Source organism: Chrysemys picta, unplaced genomic scaffold (genome assembly GCF_011386835.1).
Source record: "Chrysemys picta bellii isolate R12L10 unplaced genomic scaffold, ASM1138683v2 scaf1, whole genome shotgun sequence".
NCBI lineage: Eukaryota > Metazoa > Chordata > Testudines > Emydidae > Chrysemys > Chrysemys picta.
This window is the reverse complement of record NW_027052708.1, coordinates 3,987,051-4,008,268: the sequence shown is the minus strand read 5'-3', so window position 1 is coordinate 4,008,268 and position 21,218 is coordinate 3,987,051. Positions and strand designations below refer to the sequence as shown.

Genomic DNA, 21,218 nt, shown 5'->3' with positions numbered 1-21,218 from the left:
TCTTGATGGTACCCCACAAGGAGGAATTCCAAAGTGTTTCTTCCTGGGTCTAAGGTGGGTTTTTTTGCACTTTTTTTGGTGGCAGCATTTACCAAATCAAGGTCAGAGAGAAGCTATAACCTTGGGAGTGTAATACAAGCTTGGAGTGGCCAGTATGAATTCTTATAATCCTTGCAGACCCCCACGTTCTGCACTTGAAGTGCCAGAGTGGGGATTCAGCCCTGAAAGACCCGACTGTGTACAATGGGAACCGTGTGAGGGGAAATGGCTGCAATTGTAAAAAGTGTCATAGAAATTCTGTTCTCTGCCCAGATTTGGGTCTCTCGGCCTGAGTCTGCCCCTCCCCCGTTACCTTGTTTTGATCCAGGATAGTTTTCCCCCTCACTGTCCCCAGTGTAATACTGCAGCTTCGTCACTGAGTCAACTGAATAGGAGACTGGAGAGACGAGAACCAGAAATTCATCACAGTGAGAACAGCAGAACTGTGGGACTGGGAACACATCCAGGGCCAGGAGCAGGATTTCCAGTCTCAGTCTATTCCTTCTTCTACAGGAGATGGTGACTCATAGCGACTGAGCGGTGAGAGGCTGACACAGACTCCCCAACAGAAATCTCCATGTCACTGTGGTAAATGTGACTGAGGGATGCTACAATCTGACCTGAAATATATTGGGGTGAGTGAAGGGCACGTCTCTGGCTGCTGGTCCAGGGAAGTTCCACAATGGTCCTGGCTTCTTCAGCCACAGACGGGACTCCTCCTTAAGGGTAAATACCCACCTCCCCCATGAATCATCAGCTCTCTGGGGTGTTTCCAGATTAGGCTAAGACAGGCCCAGAGCAGAGTCTGTGATTCATGGTAACCATCTTGACAGTGGTGCTGGGGGATGCCCTGAGCATGTTCCCAGAGCCCCACCACAGCACAGCCCTTGGCAGGGCTGGCTCCAGGCACCAGCAAACCAAGCAGGTGCTTGGGGCGGCACATTTTCAGGGGCGGCATTCCAGCCAGCCTCCTTTTTTTCCCCCCACTTGGGCAGCAAAAGCCTAGAGCCAGCCCTGACAGCAGCAGCGCATCCTGCACCGGGGGCGCCCTGGGGCTGCTGCGGTTCACGTTGGGGAGCAGCACCTGCACCTTATGGCTGGGCAGGCTCCTAGTGCTGGACACTCAGGCTGGGGGCCGCCCCTTGGGGCACACGTAGCCGCCTGCAGATGCCACAGGGCGGCCACCCCCCAGAGCCACAGCTGGGGCTGGGCGGAGCGGCCAGAGCCACCCAGGGACTGCGGCAGGGCAGTCAGGAGCAGCAGCAGGAGTGGGGCCATACAGCCCCTCTGGGGCTGCCCTGCCCTGGCTCCTCAGCCTCCTGCCGGGGCTATTTCCCAGCTCTGTCCTCCCCGGTTCCGGCCGGTCCTGGAGGCGGGAGCCCCGGCTGGAGGGACCCTGGGCTAATGTGCGGCCCAGGAGCCCCGCTGCTTACCCTGACCCTGCCAGCGCTGGACCAGCTGGAGGCAAGGGGGGAGCAGTCGGAGTCAGAGCTGGGGGGGGGGGGAAGGAAGCCCAGCGCTGGGATGGCAAGAGGTGCGGGGGGGGGGGGGGGGGGGAAGGGGGAGCCCAGGACTGAGGTGGGGGCAGCCAAAAAATTTTTTTCCTTGGGGCAGCAAAAACCTAGAGCCGGCCCTGACCTTTGGACAGGATGTTCCCATTAGATATTGAGACAAAATGGCACAAAAAATAAAAGGGCCATGACATAAAGTCATGAGGCTCTCCTGGGCTGACCTCTCTGCTCTGAGGCATGAGGGAGCCGACCCAGCAGACCAGTGGCTGCGGTAGGAGGGGGCACAGAGCATCCCCTGCTCCAATACTCCAGAGCAGTTTTCAAATGACAGTATGACAAAGTTCCTCCTCTATCTTAGTGAGTCCTGTGCTTATTGGCGGATTTTCTTGCCTCAGAGATTCACCATGTGGGTTGGGAAACAGCCCAGAGACCTTCTCCCATAGTCCAGATAAATTGGGAGGTTTGGGGGAAACCCGGGCCCACCCTCTACTCCGGATTCCAGCCCAGGGCCCTGTGGACTGCAGCTGTCTATAGTGCCTCCTGTAACAGCTGCATGACAGCTACAACTCCCTGGGCTACTTTCCCATGGCCTCCTCCAAACACCTTCCTTATTCTCACCACAGGACCTTCCTCCTGCTGTCTGATAACGCTTGTGCTCCTCAGTCCTCCAGCAGCACACCCTTTCACTCTCAGCTCCTTGTATCTCTTGCTCCCAGCTCTACACACTTGCACCACAAACTGAAGTGAGCTCCTTTTAAAATGCAGGTGCCCTGATTAGCCTGCCTTAATTGATTCTAGCAGCTTCTTCTTAACTGGCTCCAGGTGTCCTAATTAGCCTGCCTGCCTTAACTGGTTCTAGCAGGTTCCTGATCACTCTCGTACAGCCCCTGCTCTGGTCACTCAGGGAACAGAAAACTACTCATCCAGTGGTCAGTATATTTGTCCTCTACCAGACTCCTGTACCCCACTGGTCTGGGTCTGTCACAGTAGTTTAGCCTGTCCCCAGACATTCACTTTCTTGACCCCTCTCTGGTTACACTCCAAGGCTGCAGGACGGGTAGACGGACATTCACTGTCCCTAGAATTGGGACACTCAATGTATGGTGGGAAGGAAACTCATCTCCCTCAGTCTACATGAGTAACTGCTGGTCTCACCACAGACCCAGCTCCCACAGCTAGAGCTTGGCAAAAAAGCATAAATAGTTTGGTTCTCTGGCCATTGGGGAAAAAAAGCCAACATTGTTATAAATTGAGCCAAAAATGACTTTTGTTTTTGCAATTTTTGGCAAATGCAAAATTTAAAAAAAGGTTAATGTTGAATGAAACCATGTGGTGTTCTTCATTACTTAATTTTTGTTGATTTGTGTTTTTTATAGATAAAATTAAAGGAAATTTCTAATGGAAAAGCAATATCAAATTGAAAAAACAAAATGTTTCCTTAGAAAGTGTTGAAATGAAATGAATTGTTCTGTGTGTATTTGGAACAATTGGGTGAAATTGACAGGAATTTGTGAAATGTTTCAGTGTCTGTGACTCTGCATTTTTCACCAAAACATTTTGTAATGAAGACTTGTGCCCAGCTCCAATGACAAGCTCACAGGTCTGAAGCTGCATTGATTTAACTGTGGGTCAGGGCCTAAGATGGAAAGGGCATGAGATACTCTTAACAGGGAACAGCTAAGACACACAGACCTGAGCGACTGAACATCTCCTGCTTCTCTCTCATCGGGTTATAATCAATCTCCTCGTACACGGTCTCAGGGAAGGGATCCAAGGGTCTTCTGGAAACTGAAAACAAAGGTCAGGGTTTTCACAGGGTCATTAAAACCAGAGATGGGAAACGCTGTGGGATCATGCAGCCCCTCCCGCTGGGCCCAGTGCGAGCCTGAAGCCTACAGCACATTCCCACTGCTGGAATTGAAATGAGCCAAGTGACAGGGTCTCTTTTCACAACAGCCTTTGATGATGGTTCCCAGGGCTAGTTCACTGTCAGGAAGCTTCCTCACATTCATCTTAAATGTTCCCTTTTTAATGTCATCCCATTATTCTGGGCTATTCCCCTTTGGAGCAGCTTAAATAATTCTTCCCCCATGCTGGTGTTTATCTGCAAAATGGTGATAACACCTTTTTTTCCCAAAAAGTTTAAGGCCAGAAGGCACCATTAGAACATCTAGTCTGACCTCCTGTATAACACAGGCCACTGCATTTCACCCAGATACCCCTAGGTTTGAGCCCAAAGATGCACTTAGACTAAAGCATTTCAGTCCTCAGCAGAATAAGCTCTTGTGTGCGACAGGCAGAAAGCAGGAGCAACAAAGATACCACCAATGCCCAAGGCCCCTGCAATGGCAGGGAACTGACTAGGTGAGAGATGCCTAGATAATCCTGGCAGGTGATTCATGCTTCATACTTCAGATGCAGCTTCTCTGAAACTGTGACACTCCCTAGCTAGTATCATCTCCAGATTTCATGCCTGGGCTGTTCCACTGCCAGACAGTTAATGAAATATTAAATGAGAGAGGAGTTAACAGGCACCCTTGGCCACCCCACCCAGCCCAGTATCACCCCTCACCCTGACACCTTGCAGCCCCCCTGCTATTGCAGAGGCATTTCACACAGTGACACTAATCAGCACCCACCTCTGCGCTGTGCCCTGGCACTTCGCACCTGTGCCCCCAGGATGATTAAGACCAGGCAGAGCAGGGCCCCCAGGATAATGCAGATGACCACAGGTGCCGTGACTCTCCCACTGTCAGTTGGAGGGCGGCGCGGGGGAGCTGGATGGAAATGAACATGCAACAGGGAGAAATTATCCTGTGAGAGTCGCGGGGAGGGGGGAGCAGGGAGCTCCCCAGTCACTCATTGCACAGCCCAGGCCAGCAGGATAATGGGCTGGGACACAGTTTCTTCACCATGGGGGCAGCTCACAGGCTGCTGTTTAAATCATGGGCCCTGCCCTGTCAGCTGGAGCCATGAGACAGAAATCATCCTGCTCAGCAGTGTCTACAGCTCCCACCCGGGTGTCATTCCCCCTCAGATGTCACAGGCCATGGAAAGGAGCTCCTTCCCTCAGGCTGCAGCTTGTAGCTCCTCCTCTGTGACCCAGCCCCAGGGAAATTTAACCCTTGATGGGAGGAGGGGGATGCTTTAACTGGGGTATTTGGAGAATCTGTCCTCTCTGTCAGACATGCAAAGGGAAAGGGAGGAGAGGTGGTGCCTGGAGCGAGGGGGAGGTGACATGTCTGTTCCCGGGGGAACCTCACCACTAAGAGTCCCTGGTTGTCTCCAGCTGTCACCTCTGCAAACTCTCTCACAGCAGCACAGGGCCTGTTTGTTAGTGATTTAGGGTCCAAGTCCTTTGTGCTCTGTGCAACAATGAGGACTCTGGTAACAAACCAGCACACTGGGGCCTGTGATGGATGCAGGGGTTATGTGCAACCGACTGATACTAGCCAATACCCCCAGTCCCAGACACAACCCTAGGAACCTCCGTCATGCAATGTCCAGTTATGCCTGCTGGACACTGCAAGCTTATATGAGTTTATCAGTTTAACAAAGAAATTGATATGTACCAAGCTTGTTTTCCCAAAAAGGTCTTGAGAACATGACCTATGAAGGAAGGCTGAAAGAATTGGGTTTGTTTAGTTTGGAAAAGAGAAGACTGAGAGGGGACATGATAGCAGTTTTCAGGTATCTAAAAGGGTGTCATGAGGAGGAGGGAGAGAACTTGTTCACCTTAGCCTCTAAGGATAGAACCAGAAGCAATGGGCTTAAACTGCAGCAAGGGAGGTTTAGGTTGGACATTAGGAAAAAGTTCCTAACTGTCAGGATGGTCAAACACTGGAATAAATTGCCTAGGGAGGTTGTGGAATCTCCATCTCTGGAGATATTTAAGAGTAGGTTAGATAAATGTCTATCAGGGATGGTCTAGACAGTATTTGGTCCTGCCATGCGGGCAGGGGACTGGACTCGATGACCTCTCGAGGTCCCTTCCAGTCCTAGAATCTATGATTCTATGAAAAGAGTCCCTGACATGTTTCAAACCAAACACACTGCTTCAGGTAGAATAAACAAACAGATTTATTAACTATAATGGTAGATTTTAAGTGGTTATAAGTCAAAACATAATAAGTCAGATTTGGTCAAATGAAATAAAAACAAAACATACTCTAAGCTGCTCTTAACACTTTCAATGCCCTTACAAACATCATAGGCTTCTCACCACAGGCTGGCTGGCTGCTCTTCAGCTGGGCTCTCCCTTTTGATCAGTGCTTCAGTCTCGTGGTGGTGGTGTCTGTAGATGTAGGTGGAAGAGAGAGAGGAAGAGCACGGCAAACATCTCTTCCTTTTATCATGTCCTTTCCTCCCTCTTGGCTTTGCCCCCCCACCCCCCACTTCAGAGTCAGGTGAGCATTACTGTGGCTTTGTCTACACTGCAATTGAATAACAAAACTTTTGTCGTTCACGGGGGCTTAAAGAAGCCCTACCCCCGAAAGAGAAAAGTTTTGCTGCAGCAAGTGGCAGTGTAAACGACTTGTTGCCTGCATGAGCGCTCTCCTGTTGACAACACAAATCCCGGTCATAGTGGGTGGAAGTATTTTGTTGGTAAAAGTGCTGACAAGCAGCATTTACACTGGCCGACTTTTAGTGACACGGCCATGTCACTAAAAGCTGTGCAGTGTAGACAATGCCTGAGTCTCTCCAAGCAAGGTTGAGCAATTTCCCTGGTATGGCCTCATGCAGGTGAGTCATTGCATTGTAGCTCCCTTGCTGGACAATGGCTGTTGATGGGTTGTTTGACACCCCTCCCGGGCATTGGTTACTTTCCTTGCAGTTGCCTTTGGGGAGCTAATAGCTGGCTGATCCCCCAATTTACAGGATGTTTTATTGACAACCATACTACACAATTCTCAAAACTTCATATGCATTAATGATATACATATATGGATATAGAAATGCCTTTCAGCAGATCATAACCTTTCCCCTGATACCTTACAATGCATGCTTTATACCTAAGATCACGATCATATGAAAATGAGGAATATGGGGGTTACAGCACGCTCCCCCAAGTTATAGAATGTCACACTGTTTTCAGCTTCGAGGGCAAAGCACTTGTCCTCAAAGCAGGCCACTGCTGATAGAAGATGTGGCGCCACTGAGGTTAGTTGGTGGCTTGCTCTTCCCAGCTTGTGATGTCCACATGCATTTTATTGAGATACGCTTTCAGTGTCTCTTTGTAGCATTTCCTCCGACCACCAAGGATCTCTGACCAGGGGTGAGCTGAGAGTAGAGGGCTTGTTTTTGGAGGTGAGAGTCTGGCATCCGCATATAATGTCCAGCCCAGCAGAGTTGGTGAGTGTGGATCATTGCTTCAATGCTGGTGATATTAGCTTCAATGAGGATGTTGGTGTCAGTGCAGCGATCTTCCCACTTGGTGCAAAGGATCTTCTGGAGGCATCGTTGTTGGTACCTCTCCAGACTCTTGAGGAGCTGTCGATAGGTCACTCAGGTTTTGCATCCATAAAGGAGTGTAGGAATAACAATTGTCTCATAGACCTGGATCTTGGTGTCCTGCTGTAGGTCACGGCTGTGAAAATTCATCAGAGCAGTTTCCCAAATCTGTTGCACATTGGATCCTGTGCTGGATCTCACTGCTGATTTTTACATTTTGAGAAAGTTGGCTACTGAGGTAGCAGAAGTGCTTGACTGTCTCCAAAGTCTGTTACTCGATGGTGATGTGTGGTGGGTTATGTGCAGGGCCTGAAGCAAGCTGATGGAGCACTTTAGTCTTTTTAATATTGAGGGAGAGTCATAGGCTTCGGTAAACTTGTGCAAAATAATCCAGTGAGGACTGAAGGTCATTCTCAGTGTGCGCAAAGATGGCACAGTCATCAGCATACTGAAGGTCAGTAATGGATGCCCTGAGGACTTTAGACTTCGAGCGGAAATGTTGAAGATTAAAAATTTGCCCATCCATTCTGTATTGAATGTCAGCTCCAGTGGGGAGGCGGTCTTTACACAGACCAAAATGACTGCTAAATACATGGAGAGCAGGGTTGTGGCAATAACACATCCTTGCTTAACCCCAGTTTTGATGATGAAAGGATCCATCTCCAGGCCATTACAGAGAATGGTGGCAGTCATCTTATCACAAAGAAACCTTAGGCCCTTAATAAATATTGGAGGGCAGCCAAATCTGGCCAGCACCTTCCACAGGACTTCGCGATTTACAGAGTTGAAGGCCTTTGTCAAATTGATGAAGGCCATGTACAGGTCCTGATTTTGCTCCCAAGACTTCAGTTCCCCATATGTAAAATGGAGATAACAACACTTCCCAGCAGTGTTGTAAAGGGAAATTCTTTAATGTGTGTGAAGCACTCAGCTACCAGAGAAATGAGCCATAGAAAAGCCCATGAGGAAATTAACAATTCTGTTTTTGGAGTTCAGTTTGGATGACGTGCAGTACACAGAGGCGGGAACCACACATTGAACAGTGAGTATAAAAAGAACTATTGGCCACCCACCCATTCAGTCAGCACCACGTGTCCTGTTCACTGAGTGAGGCAGGGTTCTGTGGCAAAAATAGCATTTGATCATGTAATTAAAGGCTGTATCACAATGCAAATACAAAATGGATTAATTAAGGTTACAGAGGACAGCACGAGTCTGGCATTCTGAATGTTTGAGTGCTCGACTTTACAAATGTCACCTCCTTTTAGAGGTTAGCTTTATAGATTTTAAGGGCAAAAGGAAACATTAGATTATATAGTCTGTCCTCCTGGGTAACAGGCTATAGAATTTAATCCAGTTATTCTTGTACTGAATCCAATAATTTTTGTTTGGCTAAAGCACATCTTCCAGAAAGGCATCCAGTCTTCATCTAAATACTTCAGGAGGTAAATAATCTTCTGCTTCTTTTTTTAGTTTGTTCCAATGGTTAATCGCCCTCACTATGAAAAATGTATGGCTTAGTTCTAATATGACTTTAAGTGGCTTTAACTTCCAGACATTTGTTCTTGTTTTGCCTTTCTCCACTAGAATAAGGAGGCCTCTACTTACCAGTGTTTTGTCCCTGTGCAAGTACTCATGCACTAAAGTACTTATACAGTATAATCACGTCACCTCTTAGTCTTTTTAAAAAATAAATAGATGGAGCTCCTGGAATCTCTCACTGCAAGGCATATTTTCAAGCCCTCAAATCATCTTTGTGGCTCTTCTCTGCACCCTTTCCATTTTTTTAAAAAAATATCCTTAAAATGTGGACAGCATGGCTGGATGCAGTAGCGGTCTCACCATGCTGTATACAGAGGTAAAATCATGTCCCTGGTCAGAAATTATCCAACAAAATGGAACTTCTTTGGAAAATGTTGGTTTGTTGAACTCGACATTTTCCATGACAGTGAGTCGGGTGCAATGAACTTTCTCCAGATCACAGGCAGGTTGTGGCAGAAACCTTAATGGTTAAGCACCAGCTCGCTTGGGGGGCTCCAGCCAGCCCTGCCATGCAGACTGTCTTTGGGCCAGGTACCCCAGTCTTCTCAGGTCAGCTGCTCTGGGATAGCTGCGACATGTAGACTGCCCCAGCACCAGAGACCCTGGTGTCCTATAGTCTGCAGCTCCAGGGCAACCCTGCTATGGAGAAGGGAGTTCCAGCTTTAACCAGGGATCAGCTCCCAGCTCCACTGCAGGGAATTTAGAAATCCTGGGATGGGATCCCGATTCCCAGGATCTGCGGTTCTGAGGCAGCCCTCCGTTGCAGACTGCTCCAGACTGGGAACCCCAGAGCTTCCAGACTCCCAGGCCATTGGGCTATTTGGGACACCAGCTGGCCCAGGAGTCTGGAAGCCCAGGGGTCCCCAGTCCAAGGCAGTCTGCATGGCGAGGCTGCCCAGGAGCCACAGACCCTGGGAGCTCCAGCAGCAGCTGAGAGAAATGGACATTTTTGTTTTTCTCTAAGCACTGGTGTAACTGACAAGAATGTCAGTGTCACTCAGCATCTGCTGGTGTCCCTGGGAGCAAATTTCATGCTGGACACTCCAGGCATTGGTCTTTCCAGAACAAATTTTTCAGAGGTTTTGTGGTTCACATGAAGTTTTGAAATAGCGAAATTTCCTGTGAGCTGGAAATCCTGCGTTTCAGTCAGTTCCTCTCACTGCTCCCCTGTTTAAACCTCCAAGGATCACCTCAGCCTTTTCAGAGCATCACCCTGGAAGCTCTAGTTCAGTTGCTTGTCCACTATGACCCCTGTGAAGACCATGGGAGATATCTGTATGTTTATGTATATTATGTGTTACCTCTGTTTCTTTTATTGCTGTTTTGCCATTTCCTACAGACGTTCAAAGAGTAACTCCTGCTGGACCTCCCCACATGTCCCAGCAAGGCAGACAATGGCTACAGAGAACCCAGTCACTGGTACTTAACTGACAATTCAGGTGTCAAAGCCTTTCAACTTTTGCCTCTGACCAAACTGGGCACAACCCCCCTAGCTTGGGAGAGGGGAGGGGCCCTTCAAGTGGGAAAATTAAACAAAGAGCTTGGGAACTATCAAAAGGGGAGCCCTGATGAACAGACAGGGAGAGGCAGGGTCTGTAGGGAAGGAGATTGAACCCAGTCCCCAGAAGCAGGTGTACCTGGGATAGGTTGGGACAGCCCAGGTTTTGAGGGAAATGCTGAGGATTAGGTAAGACATATGCCTGTTGGCCTTTAGTTCCTTTAACACTTTTCTCTCTGGTCACTGTGTTCCAATGGATACATAAATAACTCTCCTGGGCCTGGTACTAGTCAATATTTTCATTAATGATTTGGATGATGGAGTAGAGAATAAACTCATAAAATGTGTGGATGACACAAACCTGGGAGGGGTCACAAGCTCTTTGGATGAGAGTATTAGAATTCATAATGACCTTGATACATTGGAGAATTGGTTTGAAATCAGTAAATTAAAATTCAGTAAAGACAAGTACAAAGTACTAGACTTCGGAAGGAAAAATCAAATGCAAAAAATCCAAAGTGGGGAATAACTGACTAGGCAGCAGTACTGCAGATAATGTTCTGGGGTTATATTGGATCACAGACTGAAATGGGTGATGCTGTTTTGAAAACAGGAAATGCCATTCTGGATTTTATTAACAGAATTGTCATATGTAAGACAGAGACAGAGGAGGTAATTGTCCTGCTGTACTCAGCACGGGTGAGGCCTCAGCTGGAGCACTGTGTCCAGTTTTGGGCTCTCTCTCTACGATGGGAAGGACAAGAAGTAATCCACTTAGATTGCAGCAAGTGAGAGTCAGGTCAGATATTAGGAAAAACTTTCTAAGTCTAAAGATAGTTAAGTACCAGAACAAGGTACCAAGGGAGCTTGTGGAATCCCTGTCATTGGTGACTTTCAAGAAAAAGTTAGACAAACATCTATCAGGGATGGACTAGGTATACTTAAAGCTGTCTTGGTGTGGGGGGATGGACTAGCTGACTTTGTGAGGTTCCTTCCAGTCCTCCATTTCTATTTATTCCAAGGTTTTATAAGCTATTCAGGCCTACTGATTTTTAAAAAAATTATCCCTAGTAGATACTATTTAACACCCTCCTTAGTTACCAGCAGACAGCAGAGAGGATCACCCTCTTCACATAGTATGAATACACCTCCTACTTCTATCCAAAACCAGAAATGTGTATTGAACTCCTCTGCTTTATTTGCATTATTATAAACTATGTTACCATCTCCATTTGTAATGGGCCTACACCTTTGTTAGGATTTGTTTGTTTGTTTTTGCTCCTAATATACTTTAAAAAATTCTCATTATTGTCCTTAGCCCTGCCAAACATGGAGTTTTCCCTGATAGCTTTAGCTTCCCTTATCAATTTTCTACATTTCATAACTTCTAATGTATATTGATTGCTATTGAATTCCCTTCTCTCCATTTTTTGTTAAAAAAAAATCTAATTGCTGCCTGCACTGCCCCACTGCACCAGGATGGGCTTTTGGCCAAACTTATAGGGCAGTGGAACACCTAACTCCTTAAGGCTCCTTTGTAATTTTCATCCTTTATTGGCTTTCTAGGACATATTGAGCTCCAGCTGGTTGGAGGGGACAGTGCCTGCTCAGGACGTGTGAAAGTAAGACATGGAGACACCTGGGCTACAATTTGTGATGCACACTTTTGTCTCAAAGCTGCCAGTGTTATCTGTAATGAACTACAGTGTGGAACAGCTCTATCTATCCCAGGACGAGCTCATTTCAAAGAAGGACATGGACCAATCTGGACTGAGGAATTCCAGTGTGTAGGGAATGAGTCACACCTTGTGTACTGTCCCAGGATATCACATTGGAATCAGACGTGCTCACATACAAAAGATGCCAGTGCCATATGCTCACGTAAGAATTTGGCGTCAAGTATCAGAGGGGTAGCCGTGTTAGTCTGAATCTGTAAAAAGCAACAGAGGGTCCTGTGGCACCTTTGAGACTAACAGAAGTATTGGGAGCATAAGCTTTCGTGAGTAAGAACCTCACTTCTTCAGATGCAAGTGCATCTGAAGAAGTGAGGTTCTTACCCACGAAAGCTTTTGCTCCCAATACTTCTGTTAGTCTCAAAGGTGCCACAGGACCCTCTGTTGCTTTTTAAGAATTTGGCACATCTCTAAAATCCCAGTGTTGTGTATTCTAGAGTAGAGTGCAGCAATAAAATGATATCACTCTGTTGGGCGCTGGGGTAATAGAGCTGTGTTAGGCCCAAAAATATGGAGTATAGAACACTGTTTGGCCAACTTAGCCAAAGTTAGGCTAACAGTAGTTGCTGGGCCATTCCTGTCTCTCTGTGAAACCTGAGGGCATGCTTGCTTGAGCTGCAGAGAATGAGATAAGAGATGGGGGCCGCATTCTTGTACCAGAAGTGCTAGGAACAGTTTGTTTGGACATATGGAAACTTGCAGTTTCCACTCCCTGTTTCTGTTCTTCATCTGTTCTTAACTCCCTCCTTTCTCCTAGTTTCTGGTGCATGACAACAAAGCTCATAAGAAGTTGCTGAGGCATCACGAATTGTTTGTAGTGTCAAAGAAGATAGACATGCATGAATATTAGAAGCTTTCTAACTAATAAAGGGGGGCTGGGTTGTTTTAACTATGACGCGATGGAACTGTCTATATAACCTTACTAGTTATTGTAATCGGGGCTGGTTCTCTCTGGAGATGGGCCGCTCTCTATTGTTGTGTGCACTCTTCAATAAAGAGCTTGTGTTTGGACGTTACTGGTGTTGCCTGTCTCTTTGCAGTCAGACAACGAACCGTGCCGTCTGGGTTCGAGTCCCCGACAAATTTGGCGACTCCGCCGGGACTCGTCTGACTCTCCGGTGCGGGATCAGACTCCGAAGCAACGCAGCACGCATCCTCTGGCTTCAAGGAGCCTTGCCCAGTCACCTGATCCCTGCGTCTGCGATAAGGCGAGTCGTGTGAACCAGCTGAAGCCCGTAGAAACCCAGCAATGTCCACCTACCCGTTGAGTAGGATCCAGGTCTTTGGGGTTCCAGTCCCTGGGGAGGTCAGGTCTTCAGGGTTCGAGTCCCCGGGGAGGTAAGCGATTCCCAGATATTGAGAGGTAGGGTTAGAGTCCCTGTTCCATCTCAATTGGGGTTAGAGGCCCCGGATTGGGGTTAGAGGCCCTACAGTCTAAATGGGACAATTTGGCAGTAAATGCCTGGGGGACGCCCCGTTGTCTCTGGTACTCAGAGATTGGAAGGAAATCTCTGGAACAACCGGTTTGACTAAATCTAAGATGAGAAATTTATGCCAAATTCAATGGCCTTCCTTTACTGCTCATTTGTCCCCAACTAAAGATTGGCCAAGCTGCGGAACCTTTTCTGCAGACAGGATGAATTCCTTGAGGGATATTTTGGTTGATCTTAGACCGGGACAAATAGATTATTTATTTGTATGGTGTAACTATAATCCAAAAGAAAAACTTCTTTCGGCCCCAGCTGGCTGTGAAAAAATATAGACAGAGGCAAACCAAAAACAATACAAGTTACAAGTGCTGAGATTACATTTGCAAAGCTTAACTGTCCAGTGAGATCCAACAGTCTGCCTTTGAGACCCTAGAGCTGGTGTGGTTTGGGGACGCTGTGAAGAAGCCACAGGCAGCCGGTCTGGACTGGAATCTCTGAAAGAGACGCCGCAGGAGACCCCAGGGTGTAAAAGAACAGCCCTCCCAAGAGTGGAAGCAAGTCAAAGATTCTGGATAAGCTGTATACAGGATAATCTCCCGTCCACCTCTCCCCCTTCTCTGGACGTTATACAAAGACGTGGCCAGTCTGGACGTACATGTGTGAGTATGAAAGTGTGCCCACTCTCAGCCGCAGTAAGTCTGAGAACCGGAGAGGGGTTAAGCATTCCTTTCTCCACCCTGGTTGACTGGGAAGGGTGTCAGGTGGATCTACCCCAGTTGTAGCAGGACTGGGCAATACAGAAGTTGGAGAAAAGGGAAGAGTTGTGTACTTGATAACTAGAATTAAGCAATTAAGAGCATAGATCGTGAACCAGGCAGCAACTCAAACCTACGCCCAGGGCAAGTTGCAAGCCTTGAGACAGGACTTCCAGGCAGAAAAGGAAGCACTGGCTAAGCAAGTACCAGTCCTTCAGGGACTTGTCAGAATTTAACCATTTGTGTTTGCATATGCTGTAACAGCAGTGTGTTTGCCACACACAAAAAAAATTGAATAGTTAAACACCAATGGGCCATGCGTTTTTGCCCAGGTGGCAAGCCTCACAAGGGAGGACTCGGGTAGCCTTGTGAGTAAGAATGTTTAAGGGAAGAGACCAGGAAGGGTGAGGGCTAGTTGAGAAGCCCACCCTCCTAGCTAAATTGATAGTGGAACAAGCCGGTGCCCATGGAAGGGATGGTTCAGCGAGAAAAGTAGGATCGGGCCCAAGCGGGCAGTCAACAGATAGATTAGAAAACAGGTTGGAAACTTTAAGGGCATAGTGGAAGAAAAGGAGTAAGTAATTATAAGCATGGCGATTTCAAATCCCCAGGACAAGAATTGGAATGGTAAAATCTGAGTTGATTGGGTGTCGTTTTGGGAGACAAGCAAGTGATTTAAAAAAAAAGAGAGAGAGTGAGAAGTTAACTCTATAGTTGCTAAAGGGAATTAAGCAGTGAAACTTGGTAAGAATTTCTGTAAGTAATCCAGGCAAGAGGTTATTTAAGTGGAATTATTCTTAGGGCAAACTCCAGGCTCCATTGAAGTCAATGGAGGTTTTACCATTGCCTTCAGTGGGGCCAGGATTTCACTCTTAGCCTTGAAATGTTATTTGACTGCCAAGATCTTTGAGCTGTTTGGAACCAGTGAACACACACTGCACCTGTCAGGTTGCCATACTAGTACATATTGTACCTGACACAGCCAGTGGACTGACTCTGCTGTTGTCTTTTAACATTGTCAGTCTCTCCTGGCTGTAGCTGTTTCTGAACTCGGTGAATAATTCCTAACTTACCACCTTGCTGTAGGACTCACTGATTCTGAGACACACGCAAAGACTGAGATTCATATCCCAAGAAAGTCACAATATTCACCAACAGAGCACGTCCCCTTCCCCACCCCATCCCCCACACAACCTGCTTAGTGTGGTATGGATTGATCAGCTGGAATCTCACGTTGGGCTCAGAGATGACACCACACTTCAGGGGACAGCTCCAGTGAGAACCACCAGTGCCGGGAACTATCTAACACTAGGAGCTCCTTCATGGAACCAGGGGAACCAAGAAAGTTGCCACCTACTGAGCAAATATCAGAGGAAACTAAGGGAATTTATCAACAATAACCTGTTCCTGACTACCATGAACCCAGCTCTTCCATTGGCCAAACTCCTTCAAGGCAAACTTGCCTAAATCATTCACAACTCAACTGCTAAGTGCCTGTGCAGACACCATTCACTGGCTTCCAGGCATTTAAGCCTGGATAAAGTGACTACAAACCTCAGCAGCCATTCCACAAGCACACAAAGAGACTATTTTCCCAATCAGTAATCTGCAGGAATTCCTTTGCTCACTCATTTACAGGGTCTGTTGGCAAGCCCCTCTGTCAAGCTCAGAGTTTTACAATCCTTATAGCACCTTCCACGTATAGATTCAAAAGAATAAGTGTTTTCTGACAGAGCTTGTTCCCTTTAACACTGTGACGCACTCTGATCACTGGCTTATACCTTCTTATTGAGAAACAGTCCATAATTTCATGCACACTCTGTATTATTTCTAGTGTATAACAGGGAGTGTTATTCAGTGTGTTCCCCATCTCTCCTGAGCCCAAATTGCTCTGATTCACAGACTGCTGAATGGAGAGAGCCGGTGCGATGGGAGAGTTGAGATTTCCCTTCGTGGTGTGTGGGGCAGAGTGCTGGGTGACCAGTGGGACATGGACGATGCCAGCATGTTGTGCAGGCAGCTCCAGTGCGGAGTCGCTGAGAAAGTTTATAACCCCCCTAAGTCTGAGCGAGGAACGGGCCCAGTGGGGCTGAGAAGGGTTCAGTGTGCAGGAAATGAGACTCATCTGACTCTTTGCACCATCTCCAAGTCTGAGACAGCCCAGGCAGGAATTGCCGAGCACATCACTGTCGTTTGCTCAGGTGATTCATTTCCAATGACAGTTCAGACTATGCCAGGAGAGTGCATTGATGGCACGTCCACATCCCAGTTGTTGGCAAATGACATTGGAGTCTGACAGATCCCAGGAATCATCTCAGACTGTCCACCGGCTGCCATTGTGATAAAAGTCCCAGCACAGAAACCTGCCCCATTCACCAGTCCTGGGGACTCAAACCGGTTCTGTATCGTATCGTTGAAAAGGAACCATTAGGTATTGAACCTGGCCCTGGTTTCTGCCAGTTCCACTTCGCAGAAGGGTGACACATACAACCCCTCCCCGCTGCTACCCTGTGAAGAGAATGTTGAGGTTTATCCCTGAAACACTCAAAATCCAGGAAAGGGCTAAGATTAAACATTTCCCTGAGCTCCCATTGCCGGAGGAAGCTGCTAAATATTTTGGAAACTATGGGAAAATATTCCATTCTTCCCTGTGCTATATCAGAGGAAGATATTATTCCTACTAAATGTTAAGAAGAGAGAAGTTAAAAATAAAACATATAGTGGATCAGTAGCTGTGATGTTAACTACTGAGTCACAACAAATGACTCCATAATATGATATTCCTGTGCTGTGTAGGGTTGAGGTATATTTTTGGCTGAGCTGTATATGCTACGCTAGATCTACAGGGTATCAGAGAGTGTGTAATTTTTAATTACTGGTTGGTCCAAAATGTGAGAAGTAACAGAGCAGACAGGGGGGTGCTCTCAGCTAAATCTAATTCTGGCCAAGCTGGGAGAATCTGCCCATTCCTCGGTCACCCTCTGAGGGTGGGAAAGGAGCTACCTAAATGCCCCACCCTCTGTACCTCTGCAGTTGGGTGTCTGGGTCTGGAATTTAGCATGAGTGTAATGTTTTCAAAAGTGCCTCAGTAACTTAGGACCAACCTGACATTTTCCTTTTCCATTTTCTCTCCTATCTGCATTTTTAGAGGAAAGGAAAGATGTGGCATTGAAATAACTGGAGATGAGATAATGAAAACACTTCACAGTCACACAGGGGGCTCCTCAGTGGCCAGTGACATTAGTCATAATTACAGTTCGGTAATAACAATAATGACAGGAGTTTCTCTGGTTTTTTTTCATTTCTCATTAGGGTCACAGGCACACGATGCCCTCTGGGTTCAAGCCCTTTTGTCTCAGGGGATTTGCCTTTCAGGACAGAGCTGGCTAATTCTTACCTGAACAGGTCACTCCAGCATCCTCTCCATGACCACAGTCACTCTCACCAAATCCCTCGTTCCGACAGTGCCAAAGAGCAGACTCGGTACCATCACAGGAAACTTCATCCAGCCAAATTGGTCCAGATCCTGCTCCAAAATGAGCATTAAGATGGACACTGACAGCAGCTCCACATCCCAACTGCTTACAGACAATCCCAGCGTCTGCCATGTCCCAGCGATCACTACACACCGTCCCCCACCGATCCTGGTGTTTAACCTCCACTCTCCCAGCACAGGGGCTGCCTCCATTCACCAGCCTCAGCTCCTCAGCACCTTTAAAGAGACACAGAGCAGGGTCAGAGCGAGCAGTGAACGCCTAGTGGCAGGTGATCCGCGCCCAGAGCCAGGAGAATGGGACATGCCCAGAGCTGCCTCATGGCGCCACCTGATCCTGTCTCAGGGCCTCACACTCAGGGCTGTCAGTGCTGCAGCTCTCGCCATTTTATCCCCACGTTGGCGATTTGGGGTGTTTTTACCTGTCTTGTGAGAACACGATGAAAGGCACCAACTCACGGAGTTTCCCTTATTCGAAACGGTGCTATCTCCTGTCACTGTCACTGGGGCTGAAGCCAGTGAGATGCCGCCATCTCCCTACAGTCTGTCAGCGTGTGGGAGTGAGGCTGCCCTGAGTAAAGCTGGCTGCCACTTTCCACTAAAGCCCGCGGGGAACACAGCTGTCTCTGTGTGGCTGAGGAGACTGGAAAGTACCCAGGGACCGTGATGGGCAGCAGAGACCCAGTGAAAGGAGGAGGGGGAGAGTGAGGGAAGCAGGGCACTGGTTGGACAAGAGGCAGATTCAAGGGTTGCAAGGGAAATGGGCTAAAGACGATGAGTTGGCTTGGAGGGAGGGGTGGGGAGGGGATTCTGGAGCAAGGGGAGGAAAGAGGGTGGGAAAGGGAGAGAGTCTGTAGCGGGGGTTGGAGGGACAGAGGGGAAGAGGGTCTGGAAAGGGGAGTAGAAAGGGGCAGGAGTGAGGAGGTGGGTGTGGAGCGGAAGGCAGGAAGGAGGTTGGAAAGCAGGGGCAGGAGGGAGAAGTGGGGGGAGAGGGGTGTCTACAGTGGAGGTTAACAGGGAAGCAGGAGAGAGAGTCAGAAGGGAGGGGAGGGGACAGGGATCTGAAATTGAGGCAGGAGGGAGGAGTGGAGATGGAGCACAGGGTCATCTGGAGGGAGAGAAGGGAGCATGGGGCTGGAGGGGGTTATTGAGTAGGAGGGAGGAGGGGAGAAGGGGATCTAGAGAAGAGAGTCTGCATGGAGAGGTGGAGGGAGGAGTGAGAAGTGAGGCGGGGGTGAGGAATTGGGCAGGAGGGAGAGAGGGGAAGGGAGAGAGCAGAGGGGGGCAGAAGGAGGCATGGGGAGAAGAGGGGGCTCTAAAAAGGGGGGGAAGGAGGAGGTGGGGTGGGGAAGGGTGATCATGTGTAGGGTCAGGAGGCAGGGGGCCTGAAGCAGGGCAGTAAGAGGGTGAGGAGTGGAGGGGTATAGCACAGAGGATGGGAGGTAGCAGAGGGAGCCTGGAGCAGGGGCACATGAGGGAGTGTTGGGAAGGATGGAGGAATGGGAATGGACGGGGGGGTCTGGTGCTGGTGGACATGAGGTAGGGGAGGGATTTTGGAACAGGGGACGGGAGGGAGTATTTGAGAGGGGAATGGAGTCTGGAGCAGGCAAGGGATGGGGTCAGGAGTGGTAGGGGGCAGGAGTGAAGGAGAGATGGGGAGGAGAGGGGAGGGGGCTCTAGAAAGGGGGCAGTGCTTCCCAGTCTCAGGCAGAGAAGTTGTAGGGGGTGGGGTGGGGGAAGCCTGGGAAGTGTTGCTATTTGCAAATGGCTAAATCATTCCCATCATGTTAAGGTGACACTGTAGTTGATGTGAATGGTTGATGTCAGTGTGAAGGTCTCCTATATCTGTAACTCACCCCTGACTAGTAACAGAAGTTGTGTGTGCAAGTGGAGAATGGGCGGCAGTTCCTGTCTCAGGGGTGAGGGGAGGGTAAGCGCAGTCTCCAGCTGGGCAGCCCGGGGGAGTTGTGCAGTTTGGATGCTTTACATGGTGACTTTTCAGCCTGCGATTCTCACCCTCACTCTAGAACCCCCCTCTACTCCTCTGCCAAAGTCCAAAGACGGATGGAAAAATGAGACTAGATGGCTTTTTAACCTCACAATTTTTGTTCTGTGGCGCTTGGCATTACAGCCTTGTGCTCCCTACTGGAGCTTCCTCTCTCCACCTGCCCCAAACATTTCCCTCTTCCACTGGTCTCTTCCCACCCTCCTCCCCTGGGCTCTTCCCCCTCCTCTTCTCCCCTTTCTACCTGGCCTCTCTGCCCTGCATGTACAGGCTGCTCCTTCCCCAGATGGGCAGCAGACTCTGCCCCCACTCCCTGCAAGCTGCTTTTCTCCCAGTAGCTCTGAGTTCCACCCCCTGCCCCCAGTTGTCTCTACAGCTGTTTGCATCTCTGAAGGTTGTGGAGAGGCAAAGCTGATTGCTGGGAGAGAGGCAGTTCACAGGGACTGTGAGAATGGGCCACTGCCTGCCACACAGTCCTTGTATATTGCCTGGGAGAACTGGCCTCCAGGACAGGGTCTGAAGGCCCAGGACTGTCCCTGAGACTGGGAGCAAGTCCAGGCATCATTACTACACATAGGAGCTACGGCTACATGCAGAGTTCCCCTGTGACCCCTGGAGCAGGCTGGTTGCAGCAGTGGGTGGCTGAGTTGGGGAAACCATGTTTAAGGGGCCTCCATGGAGCTTAGAGAACAGTGCAATTCACACCAGTACGTGGCCAGACCATCCAGCTCCTTTAATGCCAAGCAAATACAAAATGGTCACTTTACTGCAATCCATAAGGAAGGTTATTCAGCTGCTGCTCTGTTCAGTCCAGTCCCAAAGGAAACCCCTTGGGCCTGGTCTGTTCTATGGAAAAAGAGGCTTTTTTCAACCAAGTTAACTCAGTGATGCTCACTCATGGTAGGACCCAAAGCTAAGTGCACACAAAGTTTTGTTTCCCTGCACACAGTTGAACCTAACAATAGCCCGCAGTTTCAATGCTCAGAAATCCCCAGCCTGCCTCTCCAGCGAGCACCAACAGGCTTTGTTTCTTTGCTCCCTTCCAGGATCCTGGTCACAATTCCTCTCCTGGTTTCTCCCTCCAACAGACATAGTCCAACACCAATATCCTGGCCCCTGCATTGGCAACAAGGGAAACCCCTGGCTAGCTCTGCCCTGACCATGTGGACAGTGCCTTGGGCAATAGCCCCCACTGTCTGCAGATGTTTTTACTACATAAAGGATTTTGATGGTTCTGTCTATTGAGAATAATAGAGTGTGCTTGGTCCAGCCATTGGCTTTCATGAGGTCTGTGATTTGCTTTTGATCCAAGACCCTGTGATCATAGAATATCAGGGTTGGAAGGGACCCCAGGAGGTCATCTAGTCCAACTCCCTGCTCAAAGCAGGACCAATCCCCAGGCAGATTTTTACCCCAGTTCCCTAAATGCCCCCCTCAAGGATTTAACTCACAACTCTGGGTTTAGCAGGCCAATACTCAAACCACTGAGCTATCCCTTGCTCCCCCTGCCCCTGGCAGCCATTAGTGCCTTTCAGGATAACAATTACATTTACATACTACACCTATCATATGCTTGCACCACTTCTTTGGCCCAACTTGAAATAATGACCCCACCCAGCACTCAGAACATTGACAAGTTCAGATCTGGGTCTGGGAGTGAAACCCGCAGCTTTGGTCCATCCCTGATATTTTCTCATTTGTTTTCCTGGAGCCCACATAATTGTTTTCCCACACAATTTAAAGAGTTCAATAGTTGTGAAA

At 48.5% G+C, this 21,218-nt stretch overlaps 1 protein-coding gene across 1 annotated transcript in view; it reads right to left on the bottom strand.

The window, feature by feature from the left end:
* Positions 1-21,218, bottom strand: part of LOC122173448 (deleted in malignant brain tumors 1 protein-like) — a 492,944-nt gene that overhangs the window by 240,187 nt on the left and 231,539 nt on the right. Inside the window, exon 12 of the mRNA XM_065578734.1 lies at positions 17,357-17,671. Within this exon, the coding sequence (XP_065434806.1) occupies positions 17,357-17,671 (315 nt within the window). The remainder of the gene's footprint in view (positions 1-17,356; positions 17,672-21,218) is intronic.